A 20,954-nucleotide genomic window follows, 5' to 3' on the forward strand; every position below is an offset into this window, starting at 1 on the left:
CCCCCCTACATCAGATGTCCCCAGCGGAGCCCCCCTAACATCAGGTGTCCCCAGGGGTGCCCCCCTCCTAACATCAGGTGTCCCCAGCGGTGCGACCCCCCCCTAACATCAGGTGTCCCCAGCGGTGCCCCCCCTCCTAACATCAGGTGTCCCCAGCGGTGCCCCCCCTCCTAACATCAGGTGTCCCCAGCGGTGCCCCCCTCCTAACATCAGGTGTCCCCAGCAGTGCCCCCCCTTACCTTTCCATAGCAGACCGGCAGCGGGGCGGGGGGGGTAGGTGGGGTGAGGCGGAGTGGGGCACAGGGAGGGTGGCGACGCAGGAGCTTCGTCTAGCCACCCAGCCGTTCCTGGTCTCCTTAAAAATGGCGGCTGGCGGACCTCTAGCGGACAGTTGGTAAGTATGGGTAGGCAACCTGGGGCCCTCCAGCTGTTGTGGAACTACATTTCCCATGAGGCATTGCAAGGCTGGCAGCTACAATTACTCCCAGAGGCATGATGGGACTTGTAGTTCTGCAACAGCTGGAGGGCCCCAGGTTGCCTACCCCTGCTCTAGGGTATCTGAAAAGAATATATATAATGTTTGGGGTTCTAAGTAATTTTCTAGCAAAAAAAAAAAAATGATTTTAACTTGTAAACACCAAGTGTAAAAAATAGGCCCAGTCATTGAGTGGTTAAATATTGATAGCCTTTGCTTAAAATAGTAGTTTCTGTCAGTCAAAAAAGGTGCTCCATCAGTAAACTTTCTATGCTTTTCTAGTAAAAAAAAAAAAAGTCATTGGGGGAGGGGGTTGGCATTGGTCGTTCCACGTCTGGCCACCGTAATAGAGGAAAACACCCCCCAGGTGTGAGCACACCTAACACGCTGTGCCGCATGAGCGCCTCCAGAGCTCCACCCACTCTTGGCCAGCAGAGGGCGCGAGAGGCTCGCTTTAGCGGAAACCGTCATTAAACAAAAGGATCCCCTGTGGGGAGAGTGCTGAGAAAGAGGAGCAGAGAGAGCTGGGACAGGCCAGGGGTTGAGGGGAGGAGAGAATCGGGTGAAAGATCGGGCTGAGCCGTGTGCGAAGGGGGTTGTGAAAGCGGGACGCTCTTGGCCTACAGAACGGAGAAGACGCAGTGAAGGCCTCGGACGTGGGGGGGGGAGGCGCTGAGCCTCATTCTAAGCAGCGGGAGAGACGGCTGGGGGCTGAGAACGTATAGCGCCTCCGTGTGTCACATCCGCCCACACCGGGGATATGATGTTTCCGCAAAGCAATAGCCGACACTCGGTGAGGACAAGGCCCCGGCCTGTGTGATCTACGTGTGTGATCTCATGGATAAGGGAAGAGACTGCTGAACGACCATAGGGCCTTCCTTCCAGGCCACGGACACACAACTTTCAGGGCTTCTCACTGTTCCATAGGTTTTTGTAACCCACCAGACTTAGATTTTACTGTGAGATTTCTCTTCACTTCCTGTCACAGTAATAAAACAGGAAGTGAAGAGAAATCTTTACAAAGGGAGGCCACAATTAGTGTAGCAGTTTTTTTTTCTGGCCTAGGTGTACATGAGCCCTGCTGCCTCCTGGAATATCCCCATCACATATTCCAGGAGGAGCTTGTCAGGAGCTGGGCTGCCTGAATCTGGAGGAGGACCGGCGTAGGACAATGTGGATCCACCAGGCAGGTGAGTGTGTACTTGGAAGAGAACTCCGCTTAACAGGTAAGGGGGCTGGGGGAGTGTCAAGGTTGAATGCATCCAATTAGATTCCTGCCGTTGGGAGGCTGCCAGTGTTCCGTCAGATTAGGTAACGGAAGTGACGTTCCTTCATCTGCGCATGCGCTCCACCGCTATCAGGTTTGCTCCTCTGACAGAACACCTGCAAGGCAGAAGAAGGCAGTGGACATCTTAGTAAAGCAGTCCTCAACCCTGTCCTCAAGTACCCCCAACAGGCCATGTTTTACGAATGTGGCCTGTTGGGAGGTACATGGGGACAGGGTTGAGAACCGCTGCCCTAGTACACCCAGCTACATCTTGAAATTCACATCAATTTTAGCAATAAAGTATGTAATGTGTGTAATATTAAAATAAATAAATATATATATATATATATATATATATATATATATATATATATATATATTTCTGTTTGGAGGATAGATTTTGAAAGAAATTGGGCACCAGCAGTTGGAGGGTGGAGGAGGCCATCTTGGTACACCCCGCACTGCTCAGCGCTAAACCTTTTTAGGCTTTCAAATTAAACAGCACCACCAATGTCAATACGCTGTATTTATTGATATTTGCTCACTTTATTGCTAAATCTACTGTGGAATTCAAGGCGTAGCTGGGTGTAGTAAGATGTCCGCTGCCTTCTTCTGTCAGATGAGCAGACCTGGTAGGGGTGGATGCATACGCAGCTGATGGGACGTCACTTCCGTTACCAAATCTGATGGGTCAGCGATTCTGACTTTGTATCTTGCAGCCATTCGCATGTAATCACTCAGGCAGCGATCACATGCAAGTGATCGGCCCTCAACGTTAGGCAGTGTGTGTCCAGACCTGATTGTGGCATGAGAGGATATATGCAAGTGGGTGCAATTAGTTGTAAGAGCCAGCAGCCCCCCCCCCCTGTTTTCAATGGGGCTGCCTCTCGCACCTGATTGTGTCTAATCGGATGCAAGGTGCATTCACACCTTTTAAGCACACATTTAACTTTCGTACCTACTTTCCATCATTGCCTATCTCTCCACAAGCAAACACTTATTTATCTTTTCCAAATACTTTTCTTGTAGAAAAAAAAAAAAAACTTTCTGGCACTTCCAGGGTTCCTGTCTAGATGAGAATGATGTCCCAGTCGCCCTCAGCCTCCGGGGATACCTGCATCCCAGGAGGCCTCAGGTTCAGAACTGAGCTCGGGCATATTCAAATGTGAGTCCAAACCCGCCTGAGCTATCCCACCAGGAAGCTGTTATAGGCGTCAGAGGCATTCCCCTCCCGCAGACCAACATAAAAGCCTTGGCCGCCTATGATTATTTCTTGGCTTTGACGGTTTCCCAGCAAGACAGCTCAGGCAGGTTCAAACTCGCGTCCAAGCATGTCTGAGTTCATCTCTACTTGGAGTCCTGTACAGCGCTTGTACCGAAGTGCGTCAACGGGGGACTCTGTCTCTTCCTGGCCCTCTGATCACGTGATTTAAAGATTAGAACATGTGCCTGGCTTCTCTCTAAATTAGAAATGTATCCTCACTTCCTGTCTTGGTTACAACAGTTTCAGCAGACAGGAAGTGAGGAAACCACCCCCCCCCCCCCCCCCAATCGTCCCCTCAGAGTACTAGCGTGTCACTGTGGTGACCCGTGAACTGCTCTGCTGAGAGTATGCAAAAAAGAAATCTTAAAAAAAAAAATAAGTTTTAAGATAATTAAATAAAAAAATAAATAAATAAAATGTATGTCTATGAATTTTTTATTTATTTTTTTATATAATAGTCACCAGTCAGTATCCTTGATCACCACCACACAGTCATACGGTGACCGTATGTAAAAAAAAAAATTAAACAAATTTAAACTTCATTTTGCAAAAAAACTGACGAATTACAACCTTCAAAATACTCGCCATTTAATAAAATACCTTAGACTGCCTACTTTCCAAAAAGGGGTCATTTTGGGGGTATTTGTACTGTCCTGCCATTTTAGCGCTTCAAGAAATGAGCACATCAGAATGTGTTTAATTTTCAAATATATATTCTAAAGTTTGTAGACTCTCTAACTCACACAGACTAAATATACACCGATCGATTTGTGCTTTTTCACCAAAGTAAATGCCTAAATTTATGAAGAAAGATTATTTGTTTACAAAAGAAGAAAAAAAAATATATCTCTATATATATATATATATATATATATATATATATATTTCTTTTGTTACTTTTTTTTCGTTTAGTAAAAGATAAAAAGCCTAGTGGTGATTAAATATCACCAAATAAAGCCCTATTTGTGTGAAAAAAAAAATGTATAAATTTAATTTGGGTACAGTGTTGCATGACTGCACAATTGCCAGTTAAAGTAGCACAGTGCTGAATAGCAAAAGATGTTTCGGTCACGAAAGGGGTAAAACCTTCTGGAGGTCAAGTGGTTAAAGCCATTTGTTTTCAGTAATGTATATTTAAACCCTCAGCATCAAAAGAGCTTGTGCAATGAAAATGTCAGTTAAACCATTTGCAGCCTTTTTTTTTTTTTTCCCCCAGTCTTTCAGGACAGCCCTTGAGAGATAGAGGTCCTCCCATGGGCAGTCCTGGAAGACTACTGGAACTAGAGTTAACGGTAAGTCTAAGGGCCAGTTCACACTAAATGCAGTTCCATGCGCTTCTTTTTTTTCTGCACTAAAAATGCATGCACAGTATATTCCAATGGCTCTAGTTCACACCAATGCAGTCAGTATCCAGTGCAGAAACTGACTGCACTGGTGTGAACTAGAGCCACTGTAATACATGGAAAACACTGCATGCATTTTTATGGCCATTCACACCACAAAAATGCACTCATACGTTCTGGATCAGTTTTTGCTTACAGTTCACAGCACACAGTTCCAGTGCCTTTTGATACAATTCAAGGTTCCTGTACAGTTCTGTGCAGAAAAAATGCAGCACGTGCTACTTTTTTTTTTTTCCCTCCTCCTTTCTCCCTGTACAACTGCCCCTTTTCTAATAGGCTGAACTTGCTGATTCTTCACTTGTTAGCACGTGAGCTTGTAGCACCCAGTGGAGGGTTGACAACTTCCCATCTGTAGAGGGACACTTGGGTAGCGTCACTGTAACACAGGAAGTAGAAAGGCAAACTGTACCTTGCAAGATCAACAGTTTTTAAAAAGAAGGAAAGTTAAAGCAGAAGATTTAATACAATACAGGGAGCAACTGGTTGAATATCTTCAGTGGCTGTACAGCAGCAAAATGGCAGCGTTTTCAAGAGCACAGGCACAGTAGAAAAAGATGGGATTCCTCTTGTCATGTGAGGTTTATGACAAATGAAAAATTGCACAGATGTGAACAAGTGCAGTTTGTTCTGTGAGGTCATAGAGGCCGTCCATGCACCATTGCAACAATGAAGTCTGCCCACATGCCTGGACTGCCACCCAGCTCAGCCTCTCAGCGAGCCAATGAGAGCCTGAGCCAGCCACTCCTGCCACCTCCACAGCCCAGCGCTCCAGTGAGTGCAAGTGGGCAGAGCAGAAGCTGACTAACAGTTACCAGCTCTCTGCTCTGAGAACCAAGTGATTGGCAGTGTTTGATCGCTCAGTTCTCAGCGTTGGAGCTGGCGGGGGACCGATGCTGTATCCACCTAGGCAAGTATGATTCAGAATAAAACCCAACTGCATACTTCTCTTTTAAACTGCCCATACTTTTTACAATCTGATTGTAACAATTGTAAAATCTCCTTATATACTTCTACTATGCATGGGCCTTCCTTAATTGGATTCTTACTAAATGGATTGTTTAGGTAGACCTCACACAGAAAGTGAGAGTAAATCACTACAAATAGAGGGGATTTTCCCTCTTGGTCATCCCTAAAACTGATGTCCCTTTTGGGAGATTTCGCCTCTATTCCTCTTCTGCGGGTTGCTGGAAAGTTTCTATTTTTTTTTTTTCCCCTCTTTTTCTGTTTCAGTGACCGTAGCCAACAGGACAAATGGAGAGGATTCATTTCCCCTTTGGGGACCCCAAAAAATAATTGCTAGAAATACATATTGTTTAAATTCATTGATGCCCTTGCTATGTACCTTGCTAATTCTGTTGATTTCGAAACTTTCACTTGGCTAAGATTGCAAATAGACTAACAACATTTGATTTGCTAAAAGAAAGATAGCAGGCATTGTGTTAGATTAGGACCTTATTGTGTCTGGTTTCCTGTCTGATGTATCCCCCACAATGGGTTAGGTTTTTTTTTCTTGCCCTTGTCACAATAGCGTAAAAAAAAAAAAAAAATGGTACAAAGAGTATTATTTGTGTGCATTGTCTGAAGTCTCATCTCTCCTCCCCAGGGTTCCTCTCACCTGCCCCAGCAACTCAAGTTCACAACCTCCGATTCCTGTGATAGGATTAAAGATGAGTTCCAGTTGCTTCAGGCACAATATCACAGGTAGGAATGGGTGCAATCATAACCCTCAGACAACCTTCCCTCCCCCCTTAACATTGTAATTTAAACCAGACTCCTCCAGCAGTATCTTGTACAATCTGGTGGCTATACATCATGTAGCACCAGTCCTCAAAAGAGGTTTGAGCTCTTCTGCTTGCAGTTTGGAAGTTGAAACCTCTTCTGCACTGAACATAATATGTACATAATTGGCGCATCACCTTTCTTCTGGCCAGCTGCCAAACCTGCAGTTTCTGTAATGAACTATTTTCCCCTCTGTCTAGGACTTTACACTATGCTCACTGATTGTTTTAAGTATATAGAGCAGTTTATCCACGGGTGAGGAACGTTGCATATTCTTTGATCCTTTATGCTAATATTCTGTATATAAGCATGTAATCAATGATTTAAAGGGGAACTCTAATAAAGCTGATATTTTAAGCATTATGTACACAAACCTTTACGTGCTGAAAGTTGTCTTCTAGCACAAGCTTGTCCCACTTCGCTGCACCCAGGGAGCTGGGTACTACTGCCTGCCCATACAACTGAATGTCTGTAAGCTTGTAAATGTTGATTCTCCTCTGCATTGCTGATTACCCGCACCTACAAGTTTCCCAAACATTTAACTTTCGTATGTAAACGTCCATGTGGCCTCATTTTTGTTTGGATACTAGCAAGTTCATAATTTGGATGCTGTAATTTGACTTTTACAGTCATGATATTCAGATGGCACTGAGAGTTATGCTGGGGAATTTTTCCTCAGTGGAGTCACTAAGCATTTTAGAAAATGATCATGTGACTTGTTGTGACCGTTGAAGTATCAATTTTGGGTTTAGTTGACTCCGTCAGCTTAAAAAGTCCTTACAGAGCCACAGGCTTACCTTGTTATAAACTCTCGTTATTTACAAGTTGTCTTTTAAAATTATCTCCAATATGCCCCTTAACTAGTGTGAGGAAGACTTTCATAACTGGCAAACATTACTTGCGCTGTAGTGCACAGCAACCAGTCATGTAACGTCCTCATTGTAGTTCCAAGAATCATGTTGCCATCCTTGCATCATCAGTTATCAGTGAGTGTATTCTTTTATAGAGATCTCCCACAATGCCCCTGCCCCCCATCAAATTATTGGCACCATAGATAGATTATAAAATACCTAACCTTGTTGTGGAAGAAACAGTATGCTGCTGATAAAAGGTGTGGGTGTCTTTTTGAGCACTGAAAAAAGAAAAAAAGGCTGAGAGCTCTCTGTGCCCACCAACGTAACAGGAGTTCAAAGAAATCCTGGGCCGTTAAGTTCAGTTAGCCACAACGGATCACTGAACCCTCTTTTCGGGGTCCAGCCAAAGCAAATGCTGTGTATCAGCTAGATTACTGTGAAGTCACAGGTAATAAAATATGATTTTCCTGCACACCAAATTTAGTATCGGACTAGTAAAAGTATGCATCTACTCTGAATTGGCGGATGGACAGTTTTATGAAATGGGAACTTGGATCCCGGAGTTCAGATGTAGGCCAAATCCACATATGCATCTAAAAGTTGGTTATGACCGATTGCCATGACAAATCAAAACCTCTCCCAATTGTAATGTTTTGAGGTTGTCCTTAACTGATACTTTTTTTTTATTGTATTTTAGTAAATCAACCCCATAGTCTCTGGACGACACGCCAAACGCAGGTCGTAAACGCAGTGCATTTGCCTGCACTGGATCTGGCGCTGCTCAAAAAGATGCATGCAGGTTTTTGGTGCGATTTAAGCCCATTCAAAATAAATGGGCTAAAATTACACAGTGGCCCGGTTTCTGTGTGGTTCATAGTGTGAACCGAGCCTTAAGGTAAAAAAAAAAAAACAAAAAAAACAAACCCTTAAATGCGTTTTCCCCACCCTTAACCGCTTACCTAAAGCCTCATCTCGATCCAGCATTGTGCCAATCTGCAGTAAGCAGAGATATATATATATATATATATATATATATATATATATATATATATATATATATATAATTTGTTTTTGATGCGTGTAAAAAAAAAAAAAAAATACCAGATCTGCCTGAAACCATGTTAGCTGATGACTTCCTACACTCTATGCCTGTACTTCAGAACCAGCCTGCGCTATATTATGAAGGGGAGATCTGGAGGTTTTTGTAGTACTGGTTTCCAGGATGACAAAGCTGCTTCTCCATAGATACAATACTGTACAGTGAGCACTGGCACAGAAAGTGTTAATGGCAGGATCGCCAGGTTAAAATAAGGGGAGGAGCTGAAAAGAAACGAATACAGCTACCACATTTTAGTTCTGATAAGTTGCAATATATTACATTTTTTTTGTTGGTAGTTTAGCTTTGCTGGCTCTGTACAACAGGCGTGTTGTTAGATCAGTATAATAGAATACATTTCTAAAATTCTGGCGCAAGAAATAAAGTGCTGACCCTGGTAGATACTTGTGTTAAAGGGGTTGTAGAGGCAGAAGGTTTTTTTATGTGAATGTACTTAGACAGATATCCTGTTCCCACTTCTGGGAGCCACGGCTGTTGACGTCAACCCTAGGCTCGCTCCCTCCTTCCCCTGGCTGCCGGGCCAGTAGGAGAGAGGAGTGGAGCCTCGCGCATGCGCAGTACAGTTCCCGACATGAAGCTTTAAAGGGGTTGTAAAGGTGTGTTTGTTTTTTTTTGTTTTTTTTTTTGTTAATGACAAACATGTTATACTTACCTTCACTGTGCAGCTCGTTTTGCACAGAGTGGCCCCGAACCTGGTCTTCTGGGGTCTTTCGGCGACTGTTTCAGCTCCTCCCCGCAAGGACTCAACACCTTAATGCGAGCTCCCTTGCATGGTGGTTGGTTCTTGCGGGCGCGCTCCCATGATACAGCCTGCGGCTATAGCCGCTCACTCTATCACTTGGCCCCGCCCCCGCGTCATTGGATGTGATTGACAGCAGCGCAAGCCAATGGCTGCGTTGCTTTCAATCCACTGTAGCCAATCAGCGGCCAGGCTGAGCGGAGAAGAGGATGTCGGGAGCGAGCGCGGGACTTTCGAGGGGTCAGGTAAGTAAAACGGGGGGGCTGGGGGCAGCGGTATTGTCGGAAATTTTTTCACCTTGATGCATAGAATGCATTAAGGTGAAAAAACATTTACCTTTACAACCCCTTTAAGGCTACACTTCCGGGTTCCCTTACCTGCAATGGCAGCAGCACCCGACAGCTGATGGAAACATCAGCTGCAGCGCCGGCATCGCTGGACTCCAGGACAGATAAGTGTCGGATTATTAAATTGCCAGCAGCTGCAGTATGTGTAGCTGCTGGCTTTTAATTTTTGCAGCGGTGGGCGGACCTCTGGTTTAAGTATTTACTTTGTTCAAATAATAAACCGGAGCATACCAAGTGTTTTTAAAGTGCCCTTGTGTCCAGGCCATGGATTATGTTTATACGTATATTACCAAGCCATCAAGAGCTTTTAAACAAGCCACCTCTCTAGCTGCTTGTAATGGAAAGTAATTAAGGTGGTGTTAAACAATTGTTGCAAAAATTTCTCCCTTATAGCTCCATGTCACTAATAATTATTGCAATGTTGTGTTTGTTTTTTTTTTTTTTTTTTTTAAATTTGCCCCAAAGACTTCTACTTCCCTTGCTTCTGTGAACTTCCAGTTAGGAAGAGTGCATTGTTCAAGTCATTGTACAGCACTGGCTCAGGAAAGTATTTGTAATGAAGCCGGTGTCACTTGTAGGTGGAGCAGAGGCGTGGTTTGTGCTTGACCCGTTAAAGTGGAGGTCCACCACAAAAAAAAAAAAAAAAAATCGCACCAAAAAAAAAAAATCCCTAAAAAAAAATTGAAGGAAGGTGGGGGGGGATTTTTTTTTTTTTTTTTTTAAACTCACCTGAAATTTCTGTTGCTAGGCTGTTGCTTCCTAATCTGCCTCTTCCTACGCCGCTGTGATCTTCTGTCTTCTCCTCTCCGCGTTGTCTTCTGGGGAATGGGGCGCGGTGTGTTATAGGAACTGTGTGTGTCCCACAACACATCGCGTCCCATTCACAAAGCGCTGCGTGACTCGCGCATGCGCAGTAGGAAACGGGCAGTGAAGCAGTAAGGCTCCACTGCCTGTTTCCCTTAGTTAGGATGGCGGTGCTGGGACCCGAGAGCCGAGGGACGGGTCGGCCTCGGGCAGCCGACATTGCGGGCACCCAGGACAGGTGAGTGTACTTATTTAAAGTCAGCAGCTACAGTGTTTGTAGCTGCTGACTTTTTTAAATGTTTTTTTTTTTTTCGTGCCCGGAACCCTGCTTTAAATGCGGCCCTTGTTACTTGCCTACATACAGAGCATTAGCACATCAAGCTGTAGGCAGGACATCAGGGTGGCAATATTGGATTTGAATTTCACTGAATGATTTTGCTGCAAAGAGAAAAGGGATACAAATGTAAATATAAAAGGTATGCTGCTACATGCTCTGACTCATTTACTTCATGAGGGTTTAATATACGCTTTAATTCTCAAAATCACAGAAAAGACTAAAATCCGGTTCAGCAGGTTTCTAGCAGCTTAGCGCCTCTTGCACACAAGGTGGGCTCTGTTGGGAATCTGCCTGCTCAGCGAGGAATCTGTCCACTGATCCCCACTGAGCAGGTGAATGGCTGGTCCATGTCTGCTCCATTTATGCTCTCCTCTATGGGCAGTGGGATGTTAACGGACCGCCTGTCCATTTACACCTGACTGCCATCCGATCCGCCAGATGAATTGGGAACAGATTCCCCCCCCCCCCCCATCCATCCTGTTTTTAACATATTGGATGTTGGCAGGTGTCAGCAGACACATGTCCGTTGACTCCCACCACTCCATAGAGGAGACTGGAGGGTTTGATCGGGTTCACCTGAAAAATTGACAGGCGGACTCAACTTTGTGAAAAGGCCTTAATTAACATTAGAGCACTGGCAGTGTGCCACATTTCTGGTGCATTAGAAAGTACCAATAAGAGAGCAAAGATTTTGGTGTGTCTGTTGTGAAATTTGAAGATCAGTTTCTCGATAATGCCCATAGCTGTAGAGATGAATTGGAATAAGAACCCTCTTTCTCTGCCTGCATAACAATAAAAGTATCACAATTCTGCATTGATTTCACAGGCAAGATCACTAGGTATTAATGACAAAATTACAATATCAAAATAGAAACTAAACAATGCCGTTTTCATTGTATTCTTACATAGTTTAAACTGAAATGTAATATATTGCAGCTTAACAGTCCCTATGTGGTGGCTGCGTTTGTGTGGCTTTTTTTTTTTTTTTTAAATATATGCCTGGGGCATGAGAGAGATGACTGTTTCTGATCACTAGGAACAGTAGATCTCTCATGTCATCTGTCAGAATGGGGATCTGTCTTGTTTACAAAGGCAGATCCACATTCTTCCTCTGTACTAGATGATCGAGTCCGCCCACCACAACTGCGCAAGCCGCCATACAAGTACGGCGATTTGAGCAGGGGAGCCAACCTGCCGCAGTACAACTGTGGCGGCTGGTGCTTAAGTGGTTAAAGAGTAACTCCACTTTTGTGGTGAAAAAAATATAGCTTATGCAATTGTTACACAAACCATAACATGATTTAATGTAACTAAAAATTACCTTTCCATTCTTGTGCTGTAACTTACTGTAAAATGCAAAATGGCAACCTAGACATTCTGTACGTTGTTGGTATACAGAACACTTCAAAAAATGTAATTTTTTTGCTTGTGTTATTGTCTCACTGATTTTCCCAGAAGTCTACACTAGGATACAGATCAGTTTTTAGGCACCCTCTGCAACAGAAATGCCATTTTTGGTGAGATACTCCAAGGACTAAAGTAGAACACTTTCTTTTTTTTTTTTTTTTTTTTTTTTTTTTTTTGTCCCCTTAACTAGTGTCCCCATTGGTAGATTTTCCTCCATTACTGCTCTGGGGACAACATGAAGTTTGGTATTTTTCTTTTACTTTTGATAACAGTAAATATAATCGCACAGACCGCAATAAAAACATGGTGTTCCAATCCCTCTACACTCTGTTCAAAATGTGTAAAAGAAGGAAAAAAAAAAAAAAATAAAAAATTTCCAAAGGGATGCAGACACTGCAGCTTTCATGATCAGAACACGGAGTGTACCAGCTGATTATAATGAATCAGTCCCTCTCATTCAGAATACGCATTCAAAGGGCCTGGTCAAACAAACTGCTTTCAGTTTTTTCATCAAAGCAGAAGCGGGTAGGATATGTTAAAATTCTTACAATGCACATTGATCAAAGTCTCCTATCTATTCTTTAAGCTACTAATTTCATCAACTACCATGTCATGTTGGTGAACAAGGCCAGACTTGTGTGACTACCATTGCTGCTCCACAGTTAGTGAAGAGTTATACCCCATATGAGTGTATTCAACAGATTATTTGATGAAAATAAAGGGATAAAAGCCTGCAAAAAAAAAGCTAATACACCCACAACATCTTAAAAGCTGCAGAGTGTAAAGTCTTTTGTTTTGGCTTTAGTTGTGGTTAAAAAGCTAATGCCCCAGTTGCAAACAAGGCACTTGTTAATGTTTTGCCTATCTGCAAGTTATTTGGTAATTTGGGATGCAGTTTGCCAGAGATTTTAGTAGACTAGCAGTGCATCTATATTGGCTCTTTAGCAGATTATTTATATTTTTCAGTCTAAAATTGGAATGCGACAAGTTGGCCAGTGAGAAATCGGAGATGCAACGACACTACGTCATGGTAAGTTTCTTGGGAGGGGAACTGTCAGTCTTTGACCACAAATATTGTCACCTTTTAATAGTTGCAACATAATATGCATCATTGTGTTGAATACTATCTTTGCAATCGAGTGGCATGTTAGCTCATTTACAACTTCTTACCTTTCCAAACTTATTTAAATATATTCTAAATATAATTTTTTTTTTTTTTTTTTTCCCCCTGAGCACCGTCTTGTATAAATTTTTGATTTTGCTCTAAAATTTGCCCATACATGTAGAAGTTAAGCTGCCTTAGACTTCTTGGCAGCAGGATCCTATCCTAAAGTGGTTCATTCTTTTCGTTTTTTACTTGCTGTGGAACCTAAGGGGTTAATCCTCTGCATTGTGTAAAAAGACTGTTTGATCCTGTCTTCTCTGATCCTCCCCTTCTATAGTCTCTTGATAGAACAGAGCCTTGGGGGCAAGCTGCACATGCTCTGTTTGGTGTGTATTGCTAGAGAGGTGTTTATTTTATTTTTTTTTGAGGATGCATGCACTCAGCACAGGGCCAATTGGCAGTGTCCAGAAAGAGGGTCAGGGGTCCTGCAGCCTCATAGGACAATTAGGGGAGAATGAAAACTCCTCCTACAAGCTTTAACCAGACACTGATAGAAGTCAAAAGACTGCTCTAAGGCTACTTTCACACTGTAGCCATGCCGTGTTAGCGGTAAAGCGCCGCTCGTTTTATCAACGCTTTTTGGCTGCTAGCGGGGTGCTTTTAACGCCTGCTAGTGGCTGAAGAAAGGGTTAAAACCGCCCATGCATTCCAATGGGCAAGATTGGTTTAGGAGCGCTGTATACAGCACTCCCAAACCACTTCAAAGATGCTACTTGCAGGTCTTTTTGTACTGCCCCACAGGCTTTCATACTAGGATGGCATAGGAGGCGGTTTTCAGGTGCTCTTTTTAGAGCTAAAACACCTTCAGTGTGAAGGTAGCCTAACTGCTGATGAGAAAATGTATTTAGCAGTTTAGATTTACTAAAAATGAATTGCTATTTCCATGTTCTGTGTGCTGTGGGAGACCAGATATAGTGAATGCAGGGTCCTGGGTTTGGTAACTCTTTAAACTGTTACTAAACCCAGAACCTGCATTCAATATATCTGGTCTCCCTCAGTACACAGAACATGGAAATGCAATTATTTTAATAAATCTAAACTGCTAAATACATTTTCTCATCTGCAATATATAGCAATCTTCTAACTTGTATCAGTCTCTGCTTAAAGCTTGTAGGAGGCGTTTTCATTCTCCCCTGATCCTCTGGTCAGTGCTGATTGGCCCCGAAGCTGATCGCATGCATTCTCCAAAGGAAAAAAAACTCTAGCAATACTCTCCAAACTGAGCATGTGCAGCGTGACTCTAGATGCTCTCTTCCATCACGAGATGGATTGGAGTCAGTTAAAGAAAAGGCGGATCAGAGACAGGATCACACAGCCTTTAAACACAATGCAAAGGATTAACACCTTAGGTTCCACAGTGAGTATAACCAGCATGCTTTACTGCATATACAGACAGATTTTACTGTTGGTAATTTTAGTAACACTTTAACCACTTGACGACCGCCTCACGCCGATGTACGTCGGCAAGGTGGCACGGACAGGCAAAATCACGTACATGTACGTGATTTGCCTTCCGCGGGTGGGGGGTCCGATTGGACCCCGCCCCGGTGCCCGAGGCGGTCGTGTTTTGTCCCACGGCGATCGGAGGTGAGGGGGAGGCCATCCGTTCGTGGCCCCCCCCTCGCGATCGCCGCCGGCCAATCGAATCATTCCTTTGCTGCTGTATGCTAAACAGCAGCAAAGGAAATGATGTCATCTCTCCTCGGCTCGGTAATTTCCGTTCCGGCCCGAGGAGAGAAGACTTCACTGTGAGTGCACAACACTACACACACACACAGTAGAACATGCCAGGCACACAAAACACCCCGATTTCCCCCCCCCCTGTCACAAACTGACACCAAGCAGTTTTTTTTTTTTTTTTCTGATTACTGCATTGGTGTCAGTTTGACAGTTAGTGTTGGGACAGTTACTGTTACCCCCCCTTTAGGTCTAGGATACCCCCCCTAATAAAGTTTTAACCCCTTGATCACCCCCTGTCACCAGTGTCGCTAAGCGATCATTTTTCTGATCGCTGTATTAGTGTCGCTGGTGACGCTAGTTAGGGACGTAAATATTGAGGTTCGCCGTCAGCGTTTTATAGCGTCAGGGAACCCCATATACTACCGAATAAATGTTTTAACCCTTTGATGGCCCCCTAGTTAACCCCTTTCACCACTGATCACCGTATAAGTGTTACGGGTGACGCTGGTTAGTTCGTTTATTTTTTTTATAGTGTCAGGGCACCCGCCGTTTATTACCGAATAAAGGTTTAGCCCCCTGATCGCCCGGCGGTGATATGCGTCGCCCCAGGCAACGTCAGATTAGCGCCAGTACCGCTAACACCCACGCACGCAGCATACGCCTCCCCTAGTGGTATAGTATCTGAACGGATCAATATCTGATCTGATCAGATCTATACTAGCGTCCCCAGCAGTTTAGGGTTCCCAAAAACGCAGTGTTAGCGGGATCAGCCCAGATACCTGCTAGCACATGCGTTTTGCCCCTCCGCCCAGCCCACCCAAGTGCAGTATCGATCGATCACTGTCACTTACAAAACACTAAACGCATAACTGCAGCGTTCGCAGAGTCAGGCCTGATCCCTGCGATCGCTAATAGTTTTTTTGGTAGTATTTTGGTGAACTGGCAAGCACCAGCCCCAGGCAGCGTCAGGGTAGCGCCAACACCCACGCACGCAGCATACGCCTCCCTTAGTGGTATAGTATCTGAACGGATCAATATCTGATCCGATCAGATCTATACTAGCGTCCCCAGCAGTTTAGGGTTCCCAAAAACGCAGTGTTAGTGGGATCAGCACAGATACCTGCTAGCACCTGCGTTTTGCCCCTCCGCCCAGCCCAGCCCACCCAAGTGCAGTATCGATCGATCACTGTCACTTACAAAAGGCTAAACGCATAACTGCAGCGTTCGCAGAGTCAGGCCTGATCCCTGCGATCGCTAATAGTTTTTTTGGTAGTATTTTGGTGAACTGGCAAGCACCAGCCCCAGGCAGCGTCAGGGTAGCGCCAACACCCACGCACGCAGCATACGCCTCCCTTAGTGGTATAGTATCTGAACGGATCAATATCTGATCCGATCAGATCTATACTAGCGTCCCCAGCAGTTTAGGGTTCCCAAAAACGCAGTGTTAGTGGGATCAGCACAGATACCTGCTAGCACCTGCGTTTTGCCCCTCCGCCCAGCCCAGCCCACCCAAGTGCAGTATCGATCGATCACTGTCACTTACAAAAGGCTAAACGCATAACTGCAGCGTTCGCAGAGTCAGGCCTGATCCCTGCGATTGCTAACAGTTTTTTTGGTAGCGTTTTGGTGAACTGGCAAGCACCAGCGGCCTAGTACACCCTGGTCGTAGACAAACCAGCACTGCAGTAACACTTGGTGACGTGGCGAGTCCCATAAGTGCAGTTCAAGCTGGTGAGGTGGCAAGCACAAGTAGTGTCCCGCTGCCACCAAAAAGACAAACACAGGCCCGTTGTGCCCATAGTGCCCTTCCTGCTGCGTTTGCCAATCCTAATTGGAAACCCACCGCTTCTGCAGCGCCCATACTTCCCCCATTCACATCCCCAACCAAATGCAGTCGGCTGCATGAGAGGCATTTTCTTTGTCCTCCCGAGTACCCCTACCCAACGAACCCCCCAAAAAAGATGTGTCTGCAGCAAGCACAGATATAGACGTGACACCCACTATTATTGTCCCTCCTGTCCTGACAATCCTGGTCTTTGCATTGGTGAATGTTTTGAACGCTACTATGCACTAGTTGAGTATTAGCGTAGGGTACAGCATTCCACAGACTAGGACACTTTCACAGGGTCTCCCAAGATGCCATCGCATTTTGAGAGACCCGAACCTGGAAACGGTTACCGTTATAAAAGTTAGTTACAAAAAAAGTGTGGAAAAAAAAAAAAATATATAAAATAAATAGTTTTATTCTCTCTCTCTCTCTCTCTCTCTCTCTCTCTCTCTCTCTCTCTCTCTCTCTCTCTCTCTCTCTCTCTCTCTCTCTCTCTCTCTCTCTCTCTCTCTCTCTCTCTCTCTCTCTCTCTCTCTCTCTCTCTCTCTCTCTCTCTCTCTCTCTCTCTCTCTCTCTCTCTCTCTCTCTCTCCTCTTTTTTACTGTATTCTATTCTGCAATGTTTTATTGTTATTATGTTTTATCATGTTTGCTTTTCAGGTATGCAATTTTTTATACTTTACCGTTTACTGTGCTTTATTGTTAACCATTTTTTTGTCTTCAGGTACGCCATTCACAACTTTGAGTGGTTATACCAGAATGATGCCTGCAGGTTTAGGTATCATCTTGGTATCATTCTTTTCAGCCAGCGGTCGGCTTTCATGTAAAAGCAATCCTAGCGGCTAATTAGCCTCTAGACTGCTTTTACAAGCCCTGGGAGGGAATGCCGCCCCAACCCCCCCCCACCGTCTTCAGTGTTTTTCTCTTGCTCTCCTGTCTCAACAGGGAACCTGAAAATGCAGCCGGTGATTCAGCCAGCTGACCATAGAGCTGATCAGAGACCAGAGTGGCTCCAAACATCTCTATGGCCTAAGAAACTGGAAGCTACGAGCATTTTACGACTTAGATTTCGCCGGATGTAAATAGCGCCATTGGGGAAGCATTTTATCACACCGATCTTGGTGTGGTCAGATGCTTTGAGGGCAGAGGAGAGATCTAGGGTCTAATAGACCCCAATTTTTTCAAAAAAGAGTACCTGTCACTACCTATTGCTATCATAGGGGATATTTACATTCCCCGAGATAACAATAAAAATGATTAAAAAAAAAAAAAAATGAAAGGAACAGTTTAAAAATAAGATAAAAAAGCAAAAAAATAGAGAAAAAAAAAAAAAAAAGCACCCCTGTCGCCCCCTGCTCTCGCGCTAAGGCGAACGCAAGCGGCGGTCTGTCGTCAAACGTAAACAGCAATTGCACCATGCATGTGAGGTATCCCCGCGAAGGCTAGATCGAGGGCATTAATTTTTGCAGTAGACCTCCTCTGTAAATCTAAAGTGGTAACCTTTAAAGGCTTTTAAAAATGTATTTATTTTGTTGCCACTGCACGTTTGTGCGCAATTGTAAAGCATGTCATGTTTGGTATCCATGTACTCGGCCTAAGATCATCTTTTTTTATTTCATCAAACATTTGGGCAATATAGTGTGTTTTAGTGCATTAAAATTTAAAAAAGTGTGTTTTTTCCCCAAAAAATGCGTTTGAAAAATCGCTGCGCAAATACTGTGTGGAAAAAAAAAAAATGAAACACCCACCATTTTAATCTGTAGGGCATTTGCTTTAAAAAAATATATAATGTTTGGGGGTTCAAAGTAATTTTCTTGCAAAAAAAAAATAACTTTTTCATGTAAACAATAAGTGTCAGAAAGGGCTTTGTCTTCAAGTGATTAGAAGAGTGGGTGATGTGTGACATAAGCTTCTAAATGTTGTGCATAAAATGCCAGGACAGTTCAAACCCCCCCCCCCCAAATGACCCCATTTTGGAAAGTAGACACCCCAAGCTATTTGCTGAGAGGCATGTCGAGTCCATGGAATATTTTATATTGCGACACAAGTTGCGGGAAAGAGACAAATTTTTTTTTTTTTTTTTTTTTTTTTTTGCACAAAGTTGTCACTAAATGATATATTGCTCAAACATGCCATGGGAATATGTGAAATTACACCCCAAAATACATTTTGCTGCTTCTCCTGAGTACGGGGATACCACATGTGAGACTTTTTGGGAGCCTAGCCGCGTACGGAACCCCGAAAACCAAGCACCGCCTTCAGGCTTTCTAAGGGCGTGAATTTTTGATTTCACTCTTCACTGCCTATCACAGTTTCGGAGGCCATGGAATGCCCAGGTGGCACAAAACCCCCCCAAATGACCCCATTTTGGAAAGTAGACACCCCAAGCTATTTGCTGAGAGGTATAGTGAGTATTTTGCAGACCTCACTTTTTGTCACAAAGTTTTGAAAATTGAAAAAAGAAAAAAAAAAAAAATGTTTCTTGTCTGTCTTCATTTTCAAAAACAAATGAGCTGCAAAATGCTCACCATGCCTCTCAGCAAATAGCTTGGGGTGTCTACTCTTCAAAATAAGGTCATTTGGGGGGTGGTTTGTGCCACCTGGGCATTACATGGCCTCCGAAACTGTGATAGGCAGTGAAGAGTGAAATCAAAAATTTACACCCTTAGAAATCCTGAAGGCGGTGATTGGTTTTCGGGCCCCGTACGCGGCTAGGCTCCCAAAAAGTTCCACACATGTGGTATCCCCATACTCAGGAGAAGCAGCAGAATGTATTTTGGGGTGCAATTCCACATAGGCCCATGGCCTGTGTGAGCAATATATCATTTAGTGACAACTTTTTGTAAATATTTTTTTTTTTTTTTTTTTTGTCATTCTTCAATCACTTGGGACAAAAAAAATAAATATTCAATGGGTTCAACATGCCTCTCAGCAATTTCCTTGGGGTGTCTACTTTCCAAAATGGGGTCATTTGTGGGGGTTTTGTACTGCCCTGCCATTTTAGCACCTCAAGAAATGACATAGGCAGTCATAAACTAAAAGCTGTGTAAATTACAGAAAATGTACCCTAGTTTGTAGACGCTATAACTTTTGTGCAAACCAATAAATATACGCTTATTTTACCAGACATGTGGCCGAATACATTTTGGCCTAAATGTATGACTAAAATTGAGTTTATTGGATTTTTTTTATAACAAAAAGTAGAAAATATCATTTTTTTTCAAAATTTTCGGTCTTTTTCCGTTTATAGCGCAAAAAATAAAAACGGCAGAGGGGATCAAATACCATCAAAAGAAAGCTCTATTTGTGGGAAGAAAAGGACGCAAATTTCGTTTGGGTACAGCATTGCATGACCGCGCAATTAGCAGTTAAAGCGACGCAGTGCCAAATTGGAAAAAGACCTCTGGTCCTTAGGCAGCATAATGGTCCGGGGCTCAAGTGGTTAAGGTTAAAAATGTTTAGGCATCAGTATTACCTGAGCCTTTATTGGATCCAGCCCTGTGCCTATCTGCAGCTTATCTCTCCTCATTTCCTGGTCTCACAGGCTTTGTTGAGGCAGCGGGAGCCATTGGCAATCAAAGCCAGTGACCAGGTCTATAGATGCAGACAGCAAGGCTCTTGAGCGAGCCCACATGAGTGTCCCCATAGAATGCACTCATTTATTTTGTTGAATAAAGTTTATTTGATAATGCCCTAGGCTTGTGCGCCCTATTATTTCCTTTTGTATGTTAATACTGTAAATGTGTCAGACTGATGGACAAGCAAGTGTAGTGGTCTCAGTTGGTAATGTTGCATGTATGTAAAGCCGCCCCCTGACCACATTACTCACCTTTGTGTCCACTCTTTCCTTTTTTCACACCTGCCATAAAAATGCCTAGTTTTTGGCTGCTGTCAGAACCCCTTCACCTCATGACAGCGCTCATTTCTAGCAATAGAACACTGGGTCCAAGCACTGCATGAGGACACATGCTCTCCCACATACCTGGGTACTTGCAGTGGTGGAACCAAAAGAAGTGGTGGCGGATTGCTAGGGAGGTGATCATAAACTGGTTTGGATTGGACACAGACACTGCCACTATGACCTGAATGGGCAAGGTGACTGCGTCTCTCTCAACTGTAAGGAGTCCCTTGTGAGGGGCCTGGTCTGAACCCACCTGAGCTATCCCACTAGGTAGCTGTTTCTGCGTGCTGACAGGATCAGGTGGGTTCATACCAGGATCTGAGCTCTTCCCCACCCTATAGCACTGATAACAATACACGCTATAATTTAGATAAAACAAAGTGTGTTCATTTGTCAGTGAACGGGTATGCAGCTTTCTATCTAGGTTCATTTTGGTTTTTGTTTTCTGTTTGCTATTTTCACCATAAATTAATTTCACATAGTTTTACCTTCAAGTGCCTCTATATTGGGACATAGTATTCCTTGTTTCATTGAAGCCCTGGTTGTTAAAAATGTGTTTCTGACTTTGCGTGCACATTTCTGACCCAT

The 20,954-nt window shown here is 43.8% G+C and overlaps 1 protein-coding gene across 4 annotated transcripts in view; it reads left to right on the plus strand.

Annotated features, from left to right (window-relative positions):
• Positions 1–1,087: 1,087 nt before the first annotated feature.
• Positions 1,088–20,954, plus strand: part of TLE5 (TLE family member 5, transcriptional modulator) — a 38,603-nt gene continuing 18,736 nt past the window's right edge. For all 4 annotated transcript variants that reach the window (XM_073593848.1, XM_073593854.1, XM_073593862.1 and 1 more), the window contains exons 1-3: positions 1,088–1,268; positions 6,013–6,110; positions 12,760–12,823. In XM_073593848.1, the coding sequence (XP_073449949.1) occupies positions 1,236–1,268; positions 6,013–6,110; positions 12,760–12,823 (195 nt within the window). In that variant the 5' untranslated portion in view covers positions 1,088–1,235. The remainder of the gene's footprint in view (positions 1,269–6,012; positions 6,111–12,759; positions 12,824–20,954) is intronic.

The sequence above is a fragment of the Aquarana catesbeiana genome, linkage group LG01 (assembly GCF_042186555.1).
Source record: "Aquarana catesbeiana isolate 2022-GZ linkage group LG01, ASM4218655v1, whole genome shotgun sequence".
Lineage (NCBI taxonomy): Eukaryota > Metazoa > Chordata > Amphibia > Anura > Ranidae > Aquarana > Aquarana catesbeiana.